The sequence below is a fragment of the Hyaena hyaena genome, unplaced genomic scaffold (genome assembly GCF_003009895.1).
Source record: "Hyaena hyaena isolate Hyena2069 unplaced genomic scaffold, ASM300989v1 scaffold_142, whole genome shotgun sequence".
In the NCBI taxonomy this organism is placed as follows: Eukaryota; Metazoa; Chordata; class Mammalia; order Carnivora; family Hyaenidae; genus Hyaena; species Hyaena hyaena.
Genome location: NW_024080774.1, coordinates 86,164 through 112,755, shown reverse-complemented (window position 1 = coordinate 112,755; position 26,592 = coordinate 86,164). Strand labels below are relative to the sequence as shown.

At 47.1% G+C, this 26,592-nt stretch overlaps 1 protein-coding gene across 1 annotated transcript in view; it reads right to left on the bottom strand.

Annotated features, from left to right (window-relative positions):
* The window catches only part of ANOS1 (anosmin 1), a 185,081-nt gene extending 160,430 nt beyond the window's left edge, over positions 1–24,651 (bottom strand). Inside the window, exon 1 of the mRNA XM_039238559.1 lies at positions 24,445–24,651. Coding sequence (XP_039094490.1) covers positions 24,445–24,651 — 207 coding nt within the window. The remainder of the gene's footprint in view (positions 1–24,444) is intronic.
* Between the last annotated feature and the right edge of the window lie 1,941 nt (positions 24,652–26,592).

The following is a 26,592-nucleotide window of genomic DNA, read 5'->3' as shown; positions in this document are numbered from 1 at the left end:
CAAACAAAACGTGTCAGCACCATTCCAAAGTTCCTGTAAGAAATTAAAATCATTATCAAAGCAGGAAAAAATGCAAGAGCAATGTGGAAAAACATAACTTTACACAACTCTTAATTACATCTTTTACTAGAATTCCCTGGAAACACTACGATGGTACACAAATTTACAGCGTGCTGAAGTACACTTTAACATTTAATCACTAGAAATGTGTAAGAGGCTTCTTTGCTGTTTTCTTTTTCTTAATTGTTATTGTTGCTGTTTAAAATTTTTTTTAATGCTAATTTTTGAGAGAGAGAGAGACAGACTATGATCTGGGGAGCAGCAGAGAGAGAGAAGGAGACACAGAAGCCGAAGCAGATTCTAGGCTCTGAGCTGTCAGCACAGAGCCCAACATGGGGCTTGAACCCACTCCTGTGAGATCATGACCTGAGCCCAAGTCGGATGCTCAACAGGCTGAGCCACCCAGGTGCTACTATAGTACAATGCACTATAACGTGAACAAAACAGAAGAAAATCAATCGAGAGAAATTATAGCAAAAAGTGAAGGCATGTAGCCGGCCACTAAAACAATGACATCATAAGTTCCTTTTACTTACATGAGGATTCAACTGTGTCCTGTGCGGAAAGACTGGTGCAAGACTGCTTCTCTCACTCATGGCAGCTGAAAACCAGTTTGTGATGATATCACAATGTTCTGAAGCTGTTCTGAGTTCAAGCCCTGCATCGGGCTCTGTGCTGACAGCCAGAGCCTGAAGCCTGCTTTCGATTCTGTCTCCCTGTCTTTGTCCCTCCCCTGCTCATGCTCTGTCTCTCCCTCTCTCTCAAAAATAAATAAGCATTAAAAAAAGAAGATCTATCCAAACATGGCCGACCCTGTTCTCTAAACACAACCAAGAAAAGGGACTCAAAATGTGCTTCTAAATACCCACTTAAAATGTTTGTAAACTAGAGAATTCTGACTCAGATGATACCATATAATTACAAATCAGTGAAGACCTCTGAGGATCATTTAATCCATCTTGTTGCTGAAAACAAGACAAATCTAACTCGTTAATGACATGTAATTGTCTTGTACTGCAAGGAATTTTCCGAGGGAAAGAGTTTCGGCATCTTGGAAACATGTCACCCTGTTCTCACTGAGTTTTCCATCCCTGAGTCCCTACTGAAACCCCTCAAACAAAAAGACCAAAGGGGTGAGGAGTTAGTAAAGTTCAGACTTTCTGCCTGCTAATTCCCTAATTAATGAAATCTTCCAATCACTCTCTCTAAAACATTTACAATGTCTAAGAAAAAGGTCAAAACCAGAGGAGAGGACTATAACCTGTGAAAGTCACCAGGAATACTAACACAAGATATTGAGGAACATTCTACAACATTGCAAGAATCGCCAGGGTAGATAGAGACTCAAGCCCAACATTCTCCCCTTGTAAATGAAGATATTAGAGCCCAGGAAGTCTAAAAATATGCAACACATTGCCGATCTGAACAAAAAATATTCTAATAATTAAAAGCATGTCCAACTTAGGAGTCAAAGGAATCTATTTCACGTTCCAGGTCACTTATCCATCATAAACTGCAAGCTTTCAAAAAAATTAATGTCTTCTCTTCCGAAATGGCAAGAATAGTGGTTTTATAAGATGGGGACAGAGATGTTTATGAAGACCACCTGTGATCATCTACAGTCAAAGTTTGCTAGTCTAGCAAAGTCTAGCTTTGCAAGATGCAGTCAATCTATATGAATGATTTGCACATAAGAGGTGACTGCTAATAATTTAGAAGGTCTGGTAATTTAGAAGGTCTTGGGTAGTTCATGTAATTAACCATGGAAAAGTCCAATTCTAAGAGCCCTTAATAAGGTTTGATATAATAAAAAAAGAAAATGGTTTTCAATTGCTTGTAAGATCAATCTTATGAATTTCTATGTGTTGTTTCAAGTCTTTCTAAAGGCACAATATCCACGTAAAGCATAAAATCAGTTCTTCAACACAGTGCTGCACTAAATTACACTCATAACCCATAACTCCCTTTCGAAGAACATGAAAATCCCATAACATCAAATACTGTTTTTGGAAGGCGTCTGGATGACTCAGTTAAGCGTCCAACTTCAGCTCAAGTCATGATCTCACGGTTCATGGGTTTGAGCCCCACGTCGGGCTCTGTGCTGATGCTCGCTCAGAGCCTGGAGCTGCTTCAGATTCTGTGTCTCCCTCTCTCTCTGTCCCTTCCCAGTGTGTGCTCACTCTCTCTCACTCTCTCTCTCTCTCAGATAAACATTTTTTTTTTATTTAAAACAAGTTATTTCAAAAAGTACTGTTTCTTTTGGGTTCCAGGATCCCAATATGGGATGGGGTGTGGGATTCCCTGCAGAGATTTTTTTTTAAGTTTATTTATTTTTGAGCGAGAGCGAGCGAGCATGAGAGAGAGAGAGAGAGACCAGTGTGAAAGCGAGAGGGACAGAGGGTGCAAAGCAGGGTTTACACTGACAGCCGAGAGCCTGACGCGGGTCTCAAGCTCACAAACCACGAGATCGTGACCTGAGCCGAAGTTGGACACCAAACTGACTGAGCCCTCCAGGCGCCCCCCGGTGTCAGAGAACTGAACTCACTTCTGAGCTTTTGTGCAGAGCTAGCAGCAGATCCCACAGGTAACGGGCTCACTCCTACAGGGCCGGCCCCTCCCCTTCAGATGCCAACTGCCAAGTCCAGGCTGTTACCTGCACTTCTGACCACCAGGCTGGAGACAGAAGGTTCCAACAACCCTCTTCTTGGGTTTGGTTGATTTTCTAGAGCAGCTCACAGGACACAAAGAAACATTTGACCACATGACCATTTTTTAATAACAGGTCATAACTCAGGGACAGCCAGACTGAAGAGACACGTAGGGCAAAGTATGACAAAACAGGATGGAACCTTTCTGCCCTCTCTAGGCTCCTCACCCCTGTGTCTTCACCCACCCAGAAGCCCTGTGAAGCCTTCTCTTTTGGGTTTTTCTGGAGGCTTCATTACAGGGGCATAATTGATTAAGTCACTGGCCGTTGGTAACCAATTCAACCTCCAGCCCCTCTCCCCTTCCCAGATGTAGGGGTGGGGTTGAAAGTTCACAGGCTGGTGTCACTAACAACTAGCCTCTGGCCTTAGGCTTTCCAAAAGTCATATTTGCATTAACAAAGCAAGAGACACCTCCATCACTCCAGCATACATGAAATCTTGAGGGTTTGGGGCCAGGAACCAGTGGATGAAGACCAAATACATGAGAAATGTATTTTGGTCACCTGAATTACCAAATATATGTTTCTTATAAATTGCAATATCACACTGTTATTGATATTATTTAAAATTCAAAATGAAATATAGGGACTATAATTGTCCTGAGCTGCTATAAAAAATCACCACAAACTAGGTGGTTTAGACAAGAGGAATTTATCATCACAATTCTGCAGGCGAGAGTTCTTAGATGGAGGTGTCCGTAAGGCCACACTCTCGCTGAGGGCTCTAGGGGAGAACCCATTCCATGCCTTTCTCTTAACTTCCCGTATTTCCTTGGCTTATGCCAGTCTAATCTTCACGTGGCCTTCTACCCTCACATCTGAGCATGTCTGTGTCCAAATTCCCCCTTTTTATAGGGACCCGGTCCTATTGCACTGAGGGCTCACCTTGCTCTGATATGACCTCATCTTAACTAATTCCATTTCCAGCAACTCTGGTGCTTAAAGTCACTTTCTGAGGTACTGCAGGCTAGGTCGTCAACTTATGGATTTGGGAAGTGGGGGGACACAATTAAACCTGTTACAGTGACTAAAATAAATTCAAGTCATGGAGCAGATGCCATGTTGTTTGAACCACTCCCCAACCTGCACCCCAGCCGGCAAGCCCTGCCTTAATATTTTCATGCATGTGTCCCACTGGCTTCAAACATCACTGTCACTGTTTACTCTTGAACTCTGGGCTCCTTGCCACCTCCCGGCATATGTCAGAGCACAGTGTCTCCCTCGGAGCCATCTGTCTCTCCATCTCGCTGACAGCAACTTGTTCCCTGTCTCTACATAAAGTACTTAATTCTTAGAGCATATGTTTGCATCGTAAGGAAGCATTTGTAAACCATAATGTAGACTGTTTACGATCAAGGAGTCCAACTTTTAGTGAAAACGGACCCCTTAGGTAAGTGTGGAACCACCACACATTCACAATGAAACAGTTCTCAGCTAAAAGCAGACACTTCCCTTGCGCGGGTAATAAAGCTATTCATACCATTTTTTCTGCCTTGGGTCCTTACCCTCAGCAATATGTTCTTCGTTTTTGCTTCATAACTGGACCTCAGCTACTATGAACTGCTCTTTGCAAGCTTCCTCGTAAGGGTTCCTCATCCAGGAGCTGCATTCCTGAACACATACGGTCAGAGAAGGCATTCATGGGCTGCTTCACCTACCAACGAGTTGGAGCTATAACCGATGTTTCAAAAGAGCTATCCCAACTGCCTCCCTTGGTGAATCGAGTGTTGCAAAGCTGAGTGTGTCCTCAGTAATACTGAGGAGCCACTGCCGACTCCTATTTCTTAAGCTAGACCTTAATCAAGTTTGCATTACCTTGAATGTAGGAAGGCTGCCTAGGAGAAAAATGCTGGGGCCAAGCGGCAGAGCAGGACTGAGTGCTAGAACCTAGCACGTCTGACCGAGCAGAGCAAAGCATTAGAGAGAAACCTTAGCACAGAGACAAGTCCATCACAGTGGTTCTAAAAGTGGGGCCCAAAACCAGAATCACAGGCTGGAAGTGTGTTAGACATGCACATTCTAGGGTCTCACCCCAGACCTGCAGAATCAGAAATTCTGGCGGCGGGTACAGTAAGCTGTGTTTTTAACAGGTCTGATAGGTGATTCTAAGCCTGGCCACATCTGTGGAACCTCACCGGGAAGAGAGGAGGAGAATTCATCGCATTTTGCTCTCCATGACTTGATGAAGAGCATGACATGATGAAGAAGAAATGCTTCTTTCTTCTCCCGTCACAAGTTTACCAAGTGAACGGAGTGCTCTATCCAGCTTTCAGGGAGTTCATGGCACGCCAGTTATTAAAAAAGACATCATCAAGCAACAAATTGATCTGTGGAAGTGTGTGCGCACACACGTGAGTAATACTCAACCAAGTCGAGTCTGTGTCCACACGGGTCGCTCAAGGTGATGCCATCCCTCACAGGTGAGGCCAAGCGGCCTCCAATCTGGCTAGACGTCACCTCAGTCTATGGGCATCTTCCTAAGAAAGGACTCTAGGAAGATACTATTTAGGTTAACGGTGGGTACAAAAAGAAAGAGGGCTTCAAAGGCATCCTCAAATCTCCCTATTATTTTTCAAAATAGATGCCTGACAGCTGTGAGGCTTGACAGGTGTGATCTGTTGTTCCTAATAACCAGTCCCCACAAGGCACATTACTGCCTGTTTCTGGCATGTTGACCACCGGAGGATTAATTGTAAGTTATCAAGCTAATTACTCACGAGCATTAACAGTAGCCAGGGAGAGTACATTTCCAGACAGCAGGAGCTGAAATCTACCGCTATTATCACTGTAACCATTTGGAGATTTCTGCTTGCACAAACACACAATGCCTCCTAAGTGCGAACAATTATTTCCATTTGCATTCCTACAGAATAGTCGAGCAACACGTTTTAGAATATATTAAGTTCCAGAAGTACTTATTTTAATACTAAAACAAAATCTACCACCGGGATATATACTTACAGGCTGGAAGATTCAGGCTTTAGTTTAGTTGACTTTAGTTTGTAGTGGGGAAAATCTAAGCAAAAAAGAAATAATTACTAACACTACATCTTTTTCCCATTCTAATTGACTTGAAGTCAGTTTTCTGTCACTTTGTTTACTTGTAAGTTATGCTTTTTTCATTGTGCTAACTTATGTGTTATTCATTAGAGAATGCAGAATAATTAATCAGACTAAAATAAAGCACCTCGTAGTCAATTATACCCTGACTTATATGATATTCTAGCCCATTCATCACAATTCCGGGTTATTCTAATATGAACTTCAAAAGACTGCATGCTTTAATGAGAGACCACTTGAGAAAACATGATGAATTAAACGTGAGACCAGAAGAACAGCAACAACCCCAAGAAAAGACTGTACTTTGCAAAGAAAAAAAATCAATTCCAAGAAAAATGTGTTATCTACAGAATTATAAGCACCCAGCAGGTGGGAATTCAGGTGTGTTTTCATAATAGAATAGGTGACCTAGAATTCAATGCCCTTTTCTCCTTACAGAATACTTATCCAGGAATTCAAATTTCAATTAAAAATTCTACTGAATCTATTGCTATGCATCATATGGGAATAGAAAATTTTTAAGTGACAAACGCATATAAGACATCTGAATGTCATTCTCCATCCACAGAACCAAGCACTTCCAAAGAAATTTCAAAGGGTAAGTTTTTAAAATTAAAAAATTAGGGGTGCCTGGGTGGCTCGGTCAGTTAAGTGTCTGACTCTTGATTTCAGCTCAGGTCATGATCTCATTGTTCATGGGTTCGAGACCTGCATCGGGCTCTGTGCTGACAGCTCAGAGCCTGCAGCCTCCTTCAGATTCTGTGTGTGTGTGTCTCTCTCTCTCTCTCTCTCTCTGCCCCTCCCCTGCTCATGCTGTCTCAAAAATAAACACTAAACATTTTTCATTTAAAAATTAAATTAAAAAATTAAAATTTTGAAATTACGATTCTTAAATTTTTATTTTCTAGAGCATTTTTTGGTTCATATCAAAATTACAAGAAAGGGGCAAAGATTTCCCATACAACCTCTGCCTCCCTACACACACAGCCTCCCCCATTCTCCACACGTGCCACCAGAGGGTACACGTGTTTCAACTGATGAGCCTGCACTGACACATCCTCTTCACCCCGAGTCCACAGCTTACATGAAGACTCACACCTGGTGCTGCACGTTCTATAGGTTTAAACAGATGTACAACGACATCTATCTACCATTACAGCATCACAAAGTAGTTTCACTGCCCTTTGCTCACCCTGTTCATTCCCTTCCCTCAACCCCAACTCAAACACATATCTGTTCATTGTCTCCTGAGTTTTGCTTTTTGAAGAATGTCATATAGTTGGAATCACGGTATTGAGCCTTTTCAGGTTGGCTCCTTTCACTTACTAATATGCATTTAAGTTTCGTCCATGTCTCTGTGTGGCTTGATAGCTCATTAATTTTTAGTGCTGAATAATATTCCATCGTCTGGATGTACCATAGTTTATTTATCCATTCGCCTACTGAAGGACACCTTGGTTGATTCCAAATTTGGTAATTATGTATAAACATCCATGCACAAGTTTCTGTTTTTTGTTTTTTTTTTTTAATATTTTTTATTTATTTCTAGGAGAGAGAGAGAGATAGCGTGAGCAGGGGAGGGTCAGAGAGAGAGGGAGTCACAGACTGAAACAGGCTCCAGGCTCTGAGCTGGCAGTCAGCACAGAGCCCGACGCGGGGCTCGAACCCACGAACCGCGAGATCATGACCTAAGCGAAAGTCGGACGCTTAACCGACTAAGCCACCCAGGCGCCCCTGTTTTTTGTTTTTTTTTTAATAAACGTAAGTCTTCAACTCATCTGGGTAAATACCAAGGAACACAATTGTTGGATCAGAGGATGTGTATGTTTAGGGGCACCTTGGTGTCTTAGGTGGTTGAGCATCTGACTATTGATTTTGGCTCAGGTCATGATCCCAGAGCCATGGAATCAAGCCGTGACCAGGCTCTGCACAGAGTATGGAGCCTGCTTATGATTCTCTCCTCCAACCCCCATACCACTCTCAGTTTCTCAAATTGTTAAAAAGATAAAAAAAAAAGTATGCTTAGTTTTGCATTAAAAAAACAAAATTTGACAAAGTAATTTGAAGATGTAATTGGCTTTATTAAGCAATTCATGAACCCAAGCAGCATCCCATCTTGTAAGAGAGATGCTCTGAGGTATTGCACAAAATGGAAAGTTTCCAGAAGAAAAGGGTAGAGCAAGAAGTTGTTCTAGAAAAAAGAAGGATAAGAAAGAAGAAAGTAGAAAGAAAGAAGAAGAAAGTAGGGAGAAGGAAGTAGGAAGAAGGAAGTAGAAAGAAGAAGAAAGGACTGTTGCATCTTCTTTTTGAGGGAAGGGAAAAGGAGGGTTTTATCAGGCAGATTACCTCACTAGAGCTGATCAGCAAATTTCAGGTCTCCTGTTAAAAGGTTAGGTTCCTCTGTAGGTTGAAACTGTAATTAAGTCTTGCTTTGCTGTCCTGGGGCGAATGACTCCCATTTGGGGCTTGCTGTTTCTTTTTCTTTTTCTTTGTTTTTCTTTTTTAACATAAACGGCCAAACTGTCTTCCAAAGTGCTGCACCATTTTGCATTCCCTCCAGCAGTGAACCTGAGTGCCTATGACTCCACACTGTCACCAGCACTTAGTGCTGTCCAAATTCCAGACCTGGGCCATTCGGACACGCTTATAGCGGGATCTCATTTTAATGTGACTTTTCCCAATCACGTGACACGGAGCTGCTTTTCATATGCTTGTTTCCCACCTGTATATTTTGTCTGGTGAAGTCTTTGGCCCATCCATAAATCAGGTTATTTACATTATTTTTACTGGCTGTCAAACTATACTGTGAAGCACCAAGGATCAAGGGAGTACATGCTCTTCCTTTCTGAGTCCCAAAGTCCTCAGCACAAAACACTTACTTGGTGCCTAACTCATCTTAACAACAGCCAACATTCCTGGAGAACTAACTACATGAGAGCTTCTGCTCTAACTGAACTCTGTCACAGCAGAACCCAGGGAAACAGTACTACCAAATCACCGCCAACCACGTCACAGGTGAGGATATTGAGCAAATGGAGGCTAAAGGGTCTGAAAGAAGGTTCAGAGACCAAAGTTCTTAAAAAGAAGTGGTTTACTCACAAACAAGTTCCAAGGGAATCTGACTTTAGGGCCAGCTTGTAAAATTAAAACTTTTTATATATTTTTTTAATGTTTATTTTTGAGAGAGAGAGAGAGAGAGAGAAAGAGAAAGAGAGCAAGAGCGAACATGAGTGGGGGAGGGGCAGACAGAGAGGAAGACAGAATCCAAAGCAGGCTCCAGGCTCTGAGTTGTCAGCACAGAGCCTGGTGCAGGGCTTGAACTCACAAACCATGAGATCATGACCTGAGCCAAAGTTGGAGTCTCAACCAAATGAACTACCCAGGCGCCCCTAATAATTTTTTTTTTTAATATTTTTTATTTATTTCTAGGAGAGAGTGAGAGAGCATGAGCAGGGGAGGGTCAGAGAGAGAGGGAGTCACAGACTGAAACAGGCTCCAGGCTCTGAGCTGGCAGCCAGCACAGAGCCCGACACGGGGCTCGAACCCACGAACCGNGGTCAGAGAGAGAGGGAGTCACAGACTGAAACAGGCTCCAGGCTCTGAGCTGGCAGCCAGCACAGAGCCCGACACGGGGCTCGAACCCACGAACCGCGAGATCATGACCTAAGCGAAAGTCGGACGCCCAAGCGACTAAGCCACACAGACGCCCCCCCTAATAATTTTTAAATGAGCAGCTATTTAAAGGAAAAGAGGCAGCCATGGGCAACTTTAATTAGTCGTCTTATGGCTACAACAAAACTCATTTTTTTTCAAAGATTATCACATCCACAGATGCTATGACGTACCCTCAGAATCAGCACTATTTAAGAGAAACATGCAACTGTTTCCTTTTGGAAGAATGTCTGCCATGGAATGGAAGCAAAGAATTTTTTGTTAATTGCATTTCATAGAAATAAATGCCTTTTTCTCTTCTAAATTCCCAAGTGGAGGCATAAATGAGCACCTTTCCAACTCCCACATTGTAAGTGAAACAGAACATGGTTAATGCACTCAATGCATTAGTTTCTGCATCAGAGTTTATTCTTTCAAACAGGATACAAGATTCATGTATACATATATGTTTAGATATAGATATACATATCTAAATATAGATACTGACTAGAGACACACAAATGGAGAGAAATGTCAAGAGGTAGAACGACACTAGAGGTTTTCATCAAGGATGACTTTGCCCCATAGCACATATTGACTGCAACAACTGGAGATATACCTACAATAAATAGATATAGATTTCTTCTGTCCTGACTAGAGTGGGAGGGATACTACTGGCATCTTGTGGGTAAAGACCAGGGATACTTGCAAGCATCCTAAAATGCGCAAGACAGCCACACAGCAAAGAGTCACCTGGCCCAAAATGTCAGTAGTGCCGAGACCGAGAAACCCTGAACGAGGACATATGGATAATACACAGACATATATTTGCAAATAAAAACTTTTTACAGATTTTATTATTTTTAATTTTTAAACGTTTATTTTTTAGAGAGCAGAGGAGGAGCAGAGAAAGGGGCAGAGAGACAGGGAGACACAGAATCTGAAACAGGCTCCAGGCTCGGAGCTGTCAGCACAGAGCCCAACATGGGGCTCAAACTCATGGACCATGAGACCATGACCTGAGCCGAAGTTGGATGCTTAACTGACTGAGCACCCTAGGCGCCCCAAGATCTTATTAAGTAATCTCTACACCCAATGTGGGCCTCAAACTTACAACCCCAAGACCAAGAGTCACACATTCTAGCAACTGAGCCAGTCAGGCGCCCCATATGCAAACAAAATTTTAGCCCTAATTTCACATGGTCGTTCAAAAAAGGAGTCTCCTGCTTTCTTTCCCCCTGAAGTTGTGGAGCAAATAATCAAACTAGACTATACAGATCTTACCATATTAAAAATAGGTTACAAATATTATACAAGTCCATGGCTCCTAAATAATACAAAGATTGAGATACAAATCTGTGTCTGTTGTAATGTAGTCTCACTTCCAAATATGTCTTCCGACAGTCAGTTTAACAGTTAACAAGCGAATACATTCTGCCCAAAATTGTTTTAATTTCTCTGCAGCTGTGAGGACATTATCTCATAATTCCGGATACAAAAATGTGGAGACAACAACAGAGGAAAGATGTTCCTACTTTTTTTTTTTTTTTTTAGATTCTGGCCCAATGGGAATAGAACTTCCCAGATGCAGGCCATTTCTGGAATGATCAGCAAATGAGTTTGGCTGTGCTGCTTTCAAAACCGGTACAGCCAAGTGTCGACATAAAAAGAGAGAGAAGGAAGTGGAGTGGACAGAAAGGGAGAATTCATTTCTATTCAAAGATGTCCTGGAAAGATCCACCAAACTTCTGCCGACGGGCTACCATGTCCAACAAAATACGAAAGGAAGTGCTACATAGATGAGATTGTTTTAAGGGGCTACGAATAGCCCAAAACATGGAAAAGACAATGGAAAGCAAAATGCACACCTTCAAACCACGAGTGTTCTAACGGTACACCTCTTGGCTTATTTCTCACACTTCCTAGATGCAACCCACCTCCAACTTTCTTCTCCTTCTTTCAGGAAGTACTCAGCAGCGTTCTCATAATTAACTTGGCATTCTTATAATTAACAGACTTCAACTCTAGAAAGCGAGCCCCAAGTTTATGCAGTGATGCAATCTCTAACTTTGCCTTTTCTTGAATCGTCCGTATAAGCAGGGCTGGTTTTCAACTCAGGGGCCTGGACGCCAGGGGATCTCCGGACAGCTGGGCTGGTGCCCTGCTCACTTCACAAAAGGTTGCTCCTGTGTGGTGTGCACATCACTGTTCACTGGGGGAAATGGCCATCGAGCGAGAGATGAAACATCAGGAAGCGGGTCAAAAACGAGTAGCTTGCCGTGAAGAACAGGCAGTGTAAAGCTGAGTTATCTCACAAGAAACTGCACGGAGGTCTGTCGGGAAATATTTCCACATTTCCAAATGCGGGGGGGGGGGGGGGGGGGGGGGGGGGGGGATGTTATTATAATCATCATCATCCCCCATGACTGTTAAGGGTCTTGGTACTTGCATCCTCCAGGGCCCATGCACCAGCTGGAAAGCAAGCTAATGGCCCTGAAATGCCAGGTCCCTTGTCCTCTTTGATTTCTCAGACCAGCGCTTGGAAATCCGTCCGGGGTCAGGATGACACATCAACACAAGGTGTGTAACCTCCTTCAACTCTGTCCTGGCATCTTACGTTTGAGTCAATTGAGTCTTTGTCAATTTTCTCTGCAGCCCACAAACTCTAACAGTATACATTTCAAAAGAGGGCCATTATTCCCAGTTGTGGAGGCATTTAAAGACAGGAGCTGGGACATGACTTCAGTCTAGAAGGGGCTGTCCCTCTCTCTCAACCATGTGTTACTAGAAAATTAAACAAGAGTCAATTCACTTACACTGCATGAACCACTTTATACTAAAACCCAAACAGGAACACAATGAATAGGTAAAAATCTCCTTTAACCCAAAAGCTTTGTGTTTGCATTTAGACTTTCTCAACTGTTTCCGCTTTTCTTTTAGAAAGCAACCTCCCAACTAAGAATGCAACCCATCTGGTTTGTTTTTAGATAACAAGCACGTCACTTGCATTAAAGGGAGTGAGGAACGCCAAAAATAATTTCATGCGTTGCAAATGTACGAATTACTACTGCATTATATATACTATTATAGTGGACTAAAGAAAGGTATAAACTGGAACCAAAATAAGAAGAAAACATCTCTGAAATTCATAAGTAAATGAATTCCCAACTTTCCTCTGGTCCCAAGCCCTGGTATGATTAATGACAGTTTTGGAAGGTGATGAATTACTTTGCAAAATGAATGTTTCTCATTTCATTAGAGACTCCTCATTTCATTTCTGGACTCGTAAAATTGTCACTTCTTTGGACAAAATCAGACATTAATGGGGAAATTTTAAAAATCATCAGTGATGATTAGATAGTAAATTCAGGGAAACATGCATATTCATTGGCTGAAGGTAACTTGAGATTGGTGCAAAACAATGAGGAAAATGCACTTCCCCAAGACAGAGATGCGAATCACCATATATTATACAATTTAAGCAGTGATCGCTTAAGCACCTTACCTTTCCAACAAGGAAAGTGACAGACATGAAAAACAAAATTATAGATCTGTGAGGTCACTCTACCGGAATATTTCCTCGCCTGGGCAGGTTATTAATAACCTAGAGGGTACAAACTTTATGAAGTGACAAATGTTACAATCCAAAACAAAAAGGTAAATATGATGTGAATTAAAAGGGTTTTTTTTTTTTAGCTTTCTTCCCCTCTTGATAGGCTATTTTTTCTCAGATTCCCCTCAGGATAGATTTGAGCACTTTGGGTATAAATGAGCCCCAATTTGTCACCATTTCCAAGTGTGGCTCTCTTCATTGTCCAATTTTTATATCTTACAGAGATGCTGGAAAGAATCATAAAGACTACGGGCACCTGGGTGGCTCTGTCAGCTAAGCGTCCAACTTTGGTTCAGGTCACAATCTCATGCTTGTGGGTTTGAGCCCCACATCGGGCTTTGTGCTGACAACTCAGCCTGAAACTTGCTTGAGATTCTGTGTCTTCCTCCCTCCCTCCCTCCCTCCCTCTCTCTCTCTGCCCCTCCCCCTCATACTGTCTCTCCGGAAAAAAAATAAACATGATAAAAGATTTTTTGAAGAAGAATCATAAAGAATAAACACACTCCCAAAACAAAAACAAAAACAAAAAAAGACAGCAAGCACAGAAGGCAAACGGAGTTCTTGGAAGGAGCCGTCACATCCGTGCCCAATTACCACTTGCAAATAGTCCACATGTGTCCCAGCACCACAAAGAAGTGCAATGGCAGCCAGGAACCGAGAGCAAGGCTCATGTCCACAGACCCCGGTTACTCCCAGACAGCAAAGTCCGCCCCTAGGGCATCCGGGAGCCCAGCTGTGGCCAACACATTTCTACAAGGATCGCAGGAAACTGCGATTTGGTTGGAAAGGTGTTCGTGGTAGAGGACGGGAACAAACTCCATTTAGAGGAAAAAACCCACTCTTCATCGAGGAAGTTATGATTACGCATTAAACCAACACGCACGAAGATTTTAAATGATGCAGGATTACAATAGTTTCTTCATGTCAAAACTCTTTACAACTATTTGCTTCAGGGTTTCTCTCCCCGCCCCCATCTCTTTCTCTAGCAGAAAATAACGCTTTTGAGGGCAGGAAGTACGTCTGACTTCTACTGGGTCCTGCAGAGCCTAAGACACTTGAAAGATGATGGCGTTTGACAGATCCTCCTGTTTGGAAGAAAGATCTGGAAGGTTAAATGCACAGGGGATGGGTGTGGATGGACTGGTACTTTTTCAGGCTTTTTCTGTCACACCGGTCATATTTCAATTATCCACAACCGTGCCCTTCTGTGATGCACTGCAGTCTCCAGGAGCCAAAGAAAGAACAGGAAGTGTAGGAATAGTTCCCCCCAAAACTCAGATTCTCACTGACGTTACGGTTGATATTTCCACTCTGCCTTCTCTCACTGTTGACATCCTGAGAAGCAGGGTCATTTAGTATAAATATTTAGGAATATGACAATCCGTGCTTGAGTTTCTGCTACGAAGCCTTGGTTACCTCACTTCCAGACCTTCAGCTTTCTTATCTGTAAAAGGAAAATAACACTCCTGACCTCACAGAGTTGCCGTGGAGGTCAAACAGATATTTTATGTGAAACTACTTTGTCAACAACAAGACACTGCCCAATGCAATGCTAACTCCGTTCTGACCCGTGGCTCCGTAATTCAGGGGAGTCTCTCTGGGTCCGCGCCCATGAATTGAGAGGGTGGTCCTGTTGTAAGCTGGCGAGGAGATGGAACGGGCAGCCGCCTCCTCTCACCCTCTCATGCTTATCAGGGGCTCCTTGTGAGTGGTGCAGGCAAGATCTCACTAAGGTCAAGTGACGAAAGAGCACTGTGTTTAGTGGAGTAGCCCACAGTTCAACCAGAGCAGCAAGAACCACGAAGAGCCACATACACATCTAAGTGTGGTGGCCTGGGCCTGCTGTTAGCCCGTTCTATAGAACAAAGGACCTGAGCTTTGATACAGCTACGAGGGGCCAGTTCCCAAAGCCTGGCTGCTAGCCGAGAGCCTGACACTGTATCATGTCCATTAGGAGCACCAGGCGTCCCCAAGGGACAGAGCAAAGTGTTGGAAGACTCTGTCTTTCCTCGTGTTGGCTGCTCTGGGCTGGAAGAACCCAGCATTTGAGGTTTTGCTCAAGAGTCCTCTCCCCTAGGACGCTTTCCCTAAAGGGAGAGGCTCCTTCCTCAGACATCTCACAAATAACTATCTCCGCAGGCACTTGGAGACCAAAGTCTTAGCCGCTACTAGACTAGGAGTTCCTCATAAGCAGGGATCTTACAGTCTCATCTTTGAAACTGCTGCTACACATCCATATTAGCTGAAATAAATGCAACGGATTAAAGCAGTGCTTTTTTTTTTTTTTCTGTAAAGGGAGAAAGAGAATGAGCCTCTACAGTCTGTGATTTACATTAAAATGAGCCATAACCTGGGTGGCCCTGTTGGTTAGTGTCCGACTGTGGCTCAGGTCATGATCTTGTGGTTTAGGAGTTCTAGCCATGCGTCGGGCTCTGTGCTGACAGCTCAGAGCACGGAGCCTGCTTTGTATTCTGCGTCTCATTCTCTCTTGGCCCCTCCTCCACTCATGCTCTCTTTCTGTAAAATAAATAAACATTACAAAATTAAAATGAGCCATAAACACTGCCCCATACTCCTTTCTTTACTTATTGGCTGTCAACAGAAACTACTCTGACCCAAGCTTCTCCACCACTAGGGAAAATGCCTCCCCTCACCATTTGGAATCAACGTGTGAAATCTAAGGATAGAGACTGTATTCTAGGTCCTGGGGCATATGGTCTCCCCATCGCTTGCTGAGTGAATCCAGAACCGGTTGATAACTGAACTGATGGGTCCTCCTTATCTTCCTAGACGTTCAGGGAGCACTGATTAATGACGTCCCCTCACCCCATCGACCATCCGTTGGTCACACAACTATTTCAAGCTTGCTTTAACAGTGTCTACATTTCACAGGGACAGTGAAGGAGCGTGATGTGTTTATGTATTGGGTTCAAGATCCAAAATTTTATACTGAAATCATCAAGAGATATAAACTAACTCCAAATAACAGAAATGTTCTAAGTCTAAGTGCTTCATTTATTTTTTTTTAAATTTCTTTTTTTTTTGAGAGAGAGAGAGAGAAACAGAGGCACAGAATCCAAAGTAGGCTCCAGGCTCTGTCCAATCTGGAAAACACCCATGTTGGATGAGATCCGGTATCTCTGAAGGTAGGTGTCTGAGATTGGGTTCCCTAGAAGCAGAGGCTGAAAGGGGGCTCCCTGCATGTAGGATATATTGGGGGAAGCCCTCAGTGGAAAGAGAGGGAAGGAAGCAGGAGGAGCAGCTGAGCGGGGAAGGAATCTCAGTTGGAGACCTACAGAAGCCTCATCCCATGCGACGCTTTGGAGCATAAACTATCCAAAGAGTTATTCCAGAGGGGGGCTTCGCCCTCATCAAGGGAGCAGGATACGTTGCCTTTCTGGCAAGATGGCGTCCATGGGCAGAAAGTTAGTCTCCAGGGGGAGCAGCTGTGAGCCATTAGCAGCTGATACAGGAGCTGGGGGTGAGGGAGGTGAGGGACACAAGGTCACCCACAGCATCTACTGAAAAGGAATAGGTGTCTATGACCTATTTTCAGTATTTCAGAGAGTCCAAAAGAAACTACATATCTTCCTAAGATGACGGTACGCAGGTAACTGGAAGGTCACGAAGTCGGCTTTATCAGGCTGCTCTGCAGTGCGGACGACCCCCTGCAGATCGGAAGCTGGAAAGCGTTAGGGGGATCTTTGATTAATGTAAAGAGGAAAAACTAGGTCATACGTAATAAACGCCATATGTTAATAGACTGTACACTTTCACAATATGGAGCCAGACTACGTGGAGGGGAAATGTGCGGGGCAGCCGGCGCTAGCACTCTAAAGGTCTGTGCGCTCAGGCAAGTCTTCTCAGGGATAAGTTCTGCGGTAATTCACACAAGGCCACTGAAACGGGGCATCTGCAATGTTCCTCGTCCTGTTTTTCATAGATCAAATCATCTTGATAATATCAGTACGCTTTACTGAGGGCCATTCCCAGTCCCCACCCTCAAAATCGTGTGAGAGAATTATGTAGAACATTGCGCCAAGTTATGCAAAGAAACCTGTCCATTTCTGAATTAATACAAGCAGAGCCCGTTAGCTGTCATAGGTTTCTCTACCTAACCCTAAAGTTTTGTTTTGCTTTTTCAAGATTTTTTAAAGTAATCTCTACACCCAATATGGGGCTTGAACTCACAACCCCGGGATCAAGAGTCCCACGCTCTACTGACTGAGCCAGCCAGGTGCCCCACCTACCTAACAAATCTATGTTTGTTTTTAGTGGTTATTTTTATTTTTGAGAGCGAGATAGAGACAGAACACAAGCAGGGGAGGGGCAGATAGAGACACACACACAGAATCTGAAGCAGGCTCCAGGCTCTACGCTTTCAGCACAGAGCCCCAACATGGGGCTTGAACTTACGAACTGTGAGATCACCACCTGAGCCGAAGTCAGATGCTTAAGCGACTGAGTCACCCAGGTGCCCCCGCCCTATGGTTTTATAACCATGCACTGAAACATCCTAGAACAGGTTACACTATGGAATCTGGTGAATCTGTGTCAAAGAGATCATAACCTCCTAACTCATGATTAAGTTTTTTACGTGGAAACACACCAACAACATTAACTTTTAACTCTTTATGTTAGGCCTTCAAACATACATACATGCATACAGTATATCATGTTTATATGTACAAATGTATATGAATAGATACAATATAAACATATATAAATGTATTCCTTCTTTAATGATACAGTGCACAAAGAAATGAACAAGTCAGTAAGTGTTCTTTAATGTTCTTAAAATGCTCTATAGTAGTCACAAGAAGATGGACTTTTAAATCACACTCAAGGAGAAACACTACATTAAAAACACAAGCATCCACCATGATTATCCCAATGTTGAGTTTGGTTAAATTCAGAAATTCCTAGAAACAGGCCCAGAGATCCAAGGGTCCCAGACCAGGAAATGCAAAGGCCGAAGTTGAGGGTGGCCCTTCTTCCTTGGGCCTCACCAAACGCCTGCCAACTTTGAACTCACTGCAGGGCAAAGTGAGTGACATGCCAGGGCCCTGGGTATAGTCACCGCAAAAGTACTCCTCCAAAGTCTGTGAGCCTCGGGCTGACTTGTGGCTCCTAAGGGGTTTTGATGTGATAATTGTTTGTTTACTTTTTCTTGGAGGAGAGGCTGGTCCTCTAAGCAGAATGAGCTAATCACTAGCTTAGTTCTCTCTTTTGCCAAAACAAACAGCTTCCAATTACTGCTAAGAGAAGCCTCTGATCTAATCAGCTACCTAAGCAAGCCTATCCGTGGTACTTTATAGGGTGAATAATGTCCCATCAAACAAGAATCTCTTTTAACACTAATAAAACTCTAGACCCATTGGGCCAAGGCTCCCAGCAACCTGCTACTTATCTTCCAACAAGAAGATGCGCTCCTTCCCTGAGCAGTGCCGAATTCTGGCAAAGAAGATAGACACATCCTTCCCTCCTCCATCGTACATGGGCTACTATTTGTTCTCGAGTCCTATTTTCCTGAGCCTCCCTTGAGAAAATACAGGCACAGAAAAGAGCAGATTCTGGGTCTCCTTGTACTTAGTGAAATGAGTCGATCTTTAAGGCTTTGAGACTGAGCTCTGTGGTTGCCACACTGAAGCAAAAATCAGGGGGCCAGGAGTGGTGCCTATTGGGAATGTCCCTACTAGCAATGTCTGAAGTTAATGGACACTTGCCAAAAAAGAGAGCTTATGTCAGTCACAATCTTTCCTCCTTTCTTCTTTAATATTCTACTGAAGTTGAGGACAGAAGTGTAGAGGTTATTCCCAAGTGAACATGCATCAACATCGTACGTTGGAACATTAAGGAAAACCCTACAAAGAATCTCCATGACAAGTGGGCTTAAGCCACCCCTCCCCCCCAAAGGGTCCTGGAGGGTTGAAATACAAACCCCCAAACCAGGGCTGGCTTCACAGATGTATGAACAATGCACGTGGCCCATGTTCAGGGGGACCAGTGCCTGTTTGGGGTTCTGTGCTCACCATATTGAAATGTCGATGATTTTATCCTCGAGTTTGTGTTTCCCACGGGAAGTCAGATGGAATAGTGGAGCTCATTCCAAACGCTTGGAGCCTCAGATCATGCGTAATCCCGCCTCCCACTGCTCCTTCATCTCCTCAGGAAAGGTTCTCAGCTACCCACTCCCTCCCCGGCACCCAGTCCTCACCCAACCTCTCCCCTCACTGACTCCTTGCCCCAAAATGACTGTCACACTCTGTCCCCTGCTGGGACCTGGACAAGGGTCGAGGAGGGTTGATGGTGGGCATGTGTGCATGCAGAATCCAGTGTGGCTGCCCTCATTTCACACAGGAAACACCACACTGGTGAGTGAGTAACCAGCCAGAGTCTAAGACACCCAACGGGCAAGCCCATCCCAGGTGCAGGCATCTACCTGCATCCAGCAAGGGGGCCGCAGTATACTTGAGGTTGCCCACTTGCTGTGGTTTGAGCATGAGGAGACAGAGACCCCTGATCCAACACCCTGAGGACCTCATCTAGAACAAAGTGCAATGCGTTGGTCTAGAAGCCTGCAGAACAAGGTACCAAGCATCACACCTGAGTAAGCACGGACGCATCTGGCTGGCCCCAGGGACCTGTGAATATCTATATGTGTCCTGCAAATCCTCCTGTGAGATGCCCACTGGGCATGCCCCACATTGTGCACTTGGGAGGGGGGTTCTCTCTTCTCCCTCCCCTGCTTCCTGAGTCTGGCTTCTTCTCCCTCTAGCCCATCTCAAGGCACCCTCCAGGCATGAGCCACGAATGACAAGTTGTAAAATGTTCATGATTTGGCATACAAGTGAAATGTTCTGACATTTGCACGTAACACTGGCACTGAACAATATAGAGAGGAAGAGGAAAATCTAGGGGCACTTGAGTGACTTAGTTGGTTAAGCATCTGACTCCAGCTCAGGTCATGATCTCATGGTGCATGGGTTCAAGCCCCGTGTCGGGCTCTGTGCTGACAGCTTCAGATTCTGTGTCTCCCTCGCTCTCTGCCCCTCCCCCACTCATGCTCTGTCTCTCAAAAATGAATGTTAAAAAAATGTTTCTTAATCCATACTAGTAACTTAATTTTCAATTTTTCCTTACTGTAAACAGCTTGAACAGCCAGTCTGAAACACCGTGACAAACTGAAAGAGCCACAGAAGGAAATGTGTTTTATATTTTAGTTCCTTGAACAACACTCTTTTTTCCTTGATATTTGAAATAATGGTCCATATGTTTTCATTTTGCACCAGGTCCCAAAAATTAGGTACTCAGTCTATTAACCAACCAATAAAGGCACCTGGGTGGCTCAGCTGGTTAAGTATCCAACTCTTGGTTTCAGCTCAGGTCATGATCTCACGGTTTCATGAATTTCAGCCCTGCATCCGGCCCTGTGCTGACAGTGTTGAGCCAGCTTTGGATTCTCTCTCTCTCCCCCTCTCCCCCTAGCCCAGTCACGCTGTGTCTCTCAAATAAATAAACTTGAAAAAACATTTTTTAATTTAACCAACTAACCAATAAAATAAGATTAATTTGGGGCATCTGAGTGGCTCATTCGGTTGAGCATCCGACTTCAGCTCACGTCATGATCTCGTAGTTGTGGGTTCAAGCCCCACGTCATGCTCTGTGCTGACAGCTCAGAGCCCGGAGCCTGCTTTGGATTCTGTGTCTCCCTCTCTCTCTGCCCCTCCCCCCTCACGCGCGCGCTCGCTCTCTCTCTCTCTCTCTCTCTTTCAAAAATAACATTAAAGGGGCACCTGGGTGGCTCAGTCGGTTAAGCGCCCGACTTCATCTCAGGTCATGATCTCATAGTTCGCGGGTTCGAGCCCCGTGTAGGGCTCTGTGCTGACAGCTCAGAGCCTGGAGCCTACTTCAGATTCTGTGTCTCCCTCTCTCTGCCCCTCCCCAACTCATGCTCTGTTTCTCTCTGTCTCAAATATAAATAAACAGGAAACAAAAAAATTTTTTAAAAACATTAAAAAATTAAAAACAGAAAAGAATAAAATAAGAACTTACAGCCCTCAGAACCCAGCTCCACTACCTGTTAGCTGTGTGAGTAACCTACCTTGTCAGCACCTGTTTCCTTATCAGCTAAGAAACAAACACCACCTTCCTCCGCGGTTGCTGGGGGGATTAAAGGAAATGGGCTTCGCCCGGCACCGAGGTCAGTCTGCCCTTAATCCTCATCTTCCAGGTGGCGTCAGCTGCATCGCCGCCACGACTCTCATTATCCCCACCACGTTCTATGATCTGCGCCTCGCCGGGCAGCTACTTGTCTCCCACGGGACACACGAGAGGCGGGAAGTTCAAGGGGGCGGTGTGCCCAAGGCACCCATCTGCGCCGTGGCAAAGCCTGCGGGGGAGGTCTGCCCGCGCCACAGCCCACAGGCCTGTGCCACACCCCACAGCCCAGGCCTCACCTTCGTTCCACAGACAGAAGGACGTCCTTCCCAACCACCTCTGTTGGCGGGATTTTAACCGCACTGTGTACATGATATGTGCCAAGCCGCAACGTGTCCAAGGCCCTGCACAGGGAGCTGGACCCGAGGTCCTGGGAGGTGCCACCTTGTCCTGTTTCCTTCCATCAAGGGGGCCAGCATTACGAGCAAAACGATGCAGTGCACCCATCCATCTCCCTCTCAGTATGAGATTCTAAGGTCTTCCAGGCCAGGGGCTGTGCCGGATAATTCCCCAAGTCCCCAGTCACCATTCCCATCTGCGTGGATCAGCACCGAGTCCTGCGGGCTTCCCGGCCCGGGTGACGGCTGCGTGGCCAGCAGGTGACGCCCGCCCAGCACCGCCGAAGCGAAGGCACCAGGTACCCACCATCTACCCGCGGCCCTTCGGCCCAGAGCTCTCACAGGTGGCTGGGAAGCGTGTGGAGCTGGGGCGGAGATACTCCAATTCCAGCCTCCTGTGCCGGCCCAGGGCAGTGTACACCCTGCAGCTGAGTCTCTGTCTACACCGTGAGGGCAGAGGTTCTCACTAGTCCAGCCCTGACAGCTTTCACGCCTAAGAGTCCACACCCTTGGCTGGCCGCAAGGACAGGGACCAGCCTCCTCCATCCTTAAAAAGATGCCTCGAAGTGTGCGAGAGAAGAGAAAACGGTTCACCTGCTCCAGAAACAGGCTTCTGCTCCAGCCAATTTGGGCAAGTTGGTGGAAGGACTTAGAAGGTGCTGTTCCACAAGCCTCCTCTCGCCCGGCCTTTCCTGCCTCCTAATGAACACCACTGCCCTGAAGGAGCGGGTACCAGCCTGACTCCTCCACCGCCTCCCAATTATTTAACAAGGGGGAGGAACAGGGAGGCTCGAGGGCTTATAAGCAGAGTGTGGCGCTGCCTTTTCAAATCTGGAGAACGCTTAATCCGTGCAATTTAGGTAAATCAGATGGGCATTACCAGGTTAGGGTTAAACCTCCGAGAATGGCTTGGCAATTGATTTCAAAAACAGCAGTTATTAGGTCCTAACTGAGTAATTTGCAGCTTATCCCACCCCAGCTAATTAAAATGTAATCAGGATTGTCTGGCAATGTGTATTCTGTCAGCAGTTTTTCTTCTGGAGAGAGATCATGCCAGGAGACCAGAAGAAAAGCCTTTCAGGGGAATTGGCTTGATCTAAACTGCTTCTTTAGCCGCTTAAACTGTAAAACAAATAAATTACAGCAACTGACAATTCAATTAGAAAGAAAGGAAGGAACGAAGAGATACTCTTTCTCTCCAAGAATGGGTTGCTCTGTTTTGTTTTGTTTTCTGTGGCGGATTAAACAATAGTGGGACGTCTTCTCCGGAGAGGGACTGGCGGGGCGCGGCGGTCTGGAAACCAGGTGGCCGGGGAGGAGCCCTCTCCAGGCCGTGCGCGACATCCCAGCGCAGGACAGGAGAACGCGGCTTTCCCTTTCTCTGAAGAGCCAGGAGGACCGCAGAAGGTGCCGGTACCACCCACTCCACGTTGCTCTTTGGGAACGCGCACTCACGGACATGCACACCTCGCGAGCGGGCGCAATCTCTCAAGATGCCAACTTGGAATTTTGTGCCCTCCGGCGCCAGGTTGCATTAGCTCCCGGGCCAGGAGGGGCATCCCCAAGGCCATGGAGATTCGTCCCAAACTCTACTGTCCTTACAACCGTCTCCTCCCGCCGCTTCATACCCAAGGCCCCCTGGAAAGCCCCCTGTACCCTGCCCAGGTGGGAGGGGCGCTCAGTTTATTTCCCAAGATCAGGGGACTGATCTTGAAGAGCCCCGGGTCTCCTTCTGGCCTCCACGGTTTTCCTGCGGCAAGAAGGAAGGTAAAGTCTGGGAACAGGTGAGCCGTTAAGGATAGAGACGAGAAGGCCGTGAAGAGAACGATGGCACACGAGAGAAATAAGGCGTCTGCGTGAGTGATTTCACACTGAGCGCCCTCGAATGTGCTGCGAAACGCAACAGGACGCGCCTCCGCAGAGTCGGCAAGCGGTGCAGATGCGGTCCCCCGCACCCCGGGTTCCCACGCCAAGGCTGCGGGGACCCTTGCTGCCGTGGCTCCCCGCACGGGTCCCCGGAATCCACAGGCGCCAAACGCGCCTTACCCGGAACCTCCTACGTTCCTACTCATCCACACAGACGCTGTCCCATCCTCAAGCTGGGGGAGTCACTGGCCCGGGGGCTCTTCTCGGAGCATCCAAACGCGGCCCCCAAAGTCCCGTGTCCCCCTGAATCTCTTCCCTTACTCTCCACACCATCCGCTGGCAAGACCCAGAAGCTCCGGAGCTCCAAACCGGGGCGCGCACCGCTACCACCCGCCCCCTCGCCTTCCCCTATCCACACATTCTGGAACGCACGACCTGCACCCGTGCCGTGAGCTCCGGGCCCCCCGACTGTGGAAGCTGCGCTCCGCAGAGACCAACGTGTCGGCCCGCGGGCACCTGCGGGGCTGGGCTGCTCGCGCGGGTCCCCGGGCGTAGCTGAGCGCGCCCCGCGGCGTCCCTCCAGCGCCCGGCACTTTGCGGGACTCGCCAGCAGCCCGGAGTCCGGCGCGCGGTCGGGGAAACTCACAACCGCACACACCCACCCTCGGAATCTGCAAGCGGCTCCCTCCCTCCCCACGGAGCGCGCCGTTCGTTTTCCGCCGGGAAAGGGGGAGCTGGGAAAGCCGCCGCCGGTTTCTGGTTCGTTTCGGCAGCGAGGCGGCGGCTGGGAAGGGGGCTCGGCAACCCCGCGTGTAACAAGCACGCGGAGGGAAAGCGGGGCCCGCGGGCCGAGCCCGGCCCCAAGTTTGGGCGCCGAGGCCGGGAGGCATGCGCCGCGGCCCGCGGCGCCGCGGCGGCGGTTCCCGTACCTGGAAGTGCTGGAAGACGGCGGAGATGCGCGTGATCTGCAAGCTGAGGCACCTGGACGAGCAGCGCGCGCGCTGGACGCTCACGGCCGACAGGGACTCGTCCAGCCGCCGAGCGGCCGCCGCGCCGGGGCCGCCAGCCAGGCAGCCCCCGGAGGCCGCCAGCCAGACGCAGAGGGTCAGGGCCGCGCCGGGCGCCCCGGGCACCATGGCTGCAGGTCGGGGGCGCGGGCGCCGGGCGCAGGCGGAGGCTCCCAGCTCCGCGCCGCGGCCGCACTGCCGGGAACCTCGCGGCCGCCGCAACTCCGCTGGAAAGTTCAATCATTCAACTCCAGCCCCGCGCCTTCCCCGCCAACCTCCTCCCTGCGCCGCCTCGAGGGGTGGGGCGAGGGTGACAGGCGGCCGCGCCATTGGCTGGAAGGAAAGTGAGTGACAGGGGGGCCGGGCGGAGGGCCGTGGGCAGGTCTAAGGGGCAGCGAGCCCCGGCGCTCAAAGGCAGGGCGGCGCGCACCCGGTCCCCTCCCGTGCGCCCCACTCTGGGTGGTCGGTCTCCCGCGCGGGCTCTCCCGCAGCCCGCACCTCCCCCCCCCCCGCGCATCCAGGTAACAGACCGCAGGTGTGAGCACGCCCGGGCCTGGGGACCCCCAAGGCGGCCAACCTGCCGGAGGAAGGATGCAGCGCCTCCAAGTTGTAGGTTTCCTCTCCAGTTTCTACCTCGCGCCCAGGCTCCGCTCGTACTTGCGCATATTTGAATTTCCTTCCCCAGCCCCGCCCCCAAGTAGTGGAAAAGAGCTAAGTAACAGAACAGAAATGGACATTTAACTCCCTTCCCCATTCCTTCCTCCCTCCTTCCTGTATTACAATGACCTGGGAGCCGGTGTGAGTACGTAGCAAGGGGCATTCGTTCAACTGCGGCCCCACACTCGGATTCCTCGGGTGTCTGGTTTTCTGGTAAGCGCTGCTCTCCCAGTGTGGGGACTCAAAACAGAACGCCTTCCCAAACTCGCCCCCTTGTATCTGTCCTAAGCCCCTTGGTTCAGCCTTCGTAGCGGGAAACTGCGGCCCCACCGTCTCTTGCCATCTTCTCCCCTGCTCTTTCAGCACACGTGTTCTCCGTCCCCAGGGAGGCCCGCGCCAAGCTGGGGGCGCATTGATAAGACACCACCTGCAACAGAGTTTACGCCTCCCTGAGCTCCGTGGGGAAGGGACAGGGCTCCGTCTCCTGGCCTCTAGAAGTGCCGAGAGAGGGCTGCACTGGGATCATGCAGGCTGTGTGTGAGGCTTGAGGATTTATGTAACACAATAAAGTCAAAAAGAGCCATGCACACTCCTGTTCGGGGCAGACCACCTCACTGATACCCTGTGCGGGAGGGCTCCACAGGCTCGTCCAGAATGGCACTTCCACGTTTTAACCCCTAGTGCCTCCATCAGCACACAACTGAGCACAGCCAGGGTCTATCTAGATGCACTTGACCTGCCAAAGATAGATCACAAAGTCTGATTCCTCTTCAGCTAAAGCTTAGACTCTTTCCAATTTCCACCCCCCCCCATTCTTCTGCACATTTCCCACTCTATGATAACTCTTCCTGTTAAATGATAATGACAACCATCTATAGTCATCCTCTTATACCTATGATTCTTTTTCAAGTATATCATCTTTTTAAAAAAAAATGTTTATTCAGTTTTGAGAGAGAGTGGGGAGTGGCAGAGAGACAGAGGGACAGAGGATCTGAGGTGGGCTCTGCACTGACAGCAGTGAGCCTGATTCAGGGATCCAACTCAGAACCAGAGATCATGATCTGAGCCGAAATCAAAGTCAGATGCTTAATGGACTGAGCGACCCAGGCGCCCCTCAAGTACCTCATCTTCTGTGTATATTTCTTCTCATAGTTAAGTCAGAAAGGCCAACACAATTTATTCCTTAGTGTGTTTCTCAATGAATTTTTTAAATGTTATTTATTTATTTTTGACAGCGAGTGAGCAGGGGAGGGACACAAACAGAAAGAGAGAGAGAATCCCAAGCAGGCACCGTGCTGTCAACAACAGAGCCCGATGCAGGGCTTGAACTCATGAACCTGAGCCCAAATCAAGAGCCAGATGCTTAACTGATGGAGCCACCCCAGCGCCCCTCCCAATGCACTTTTAAAAATC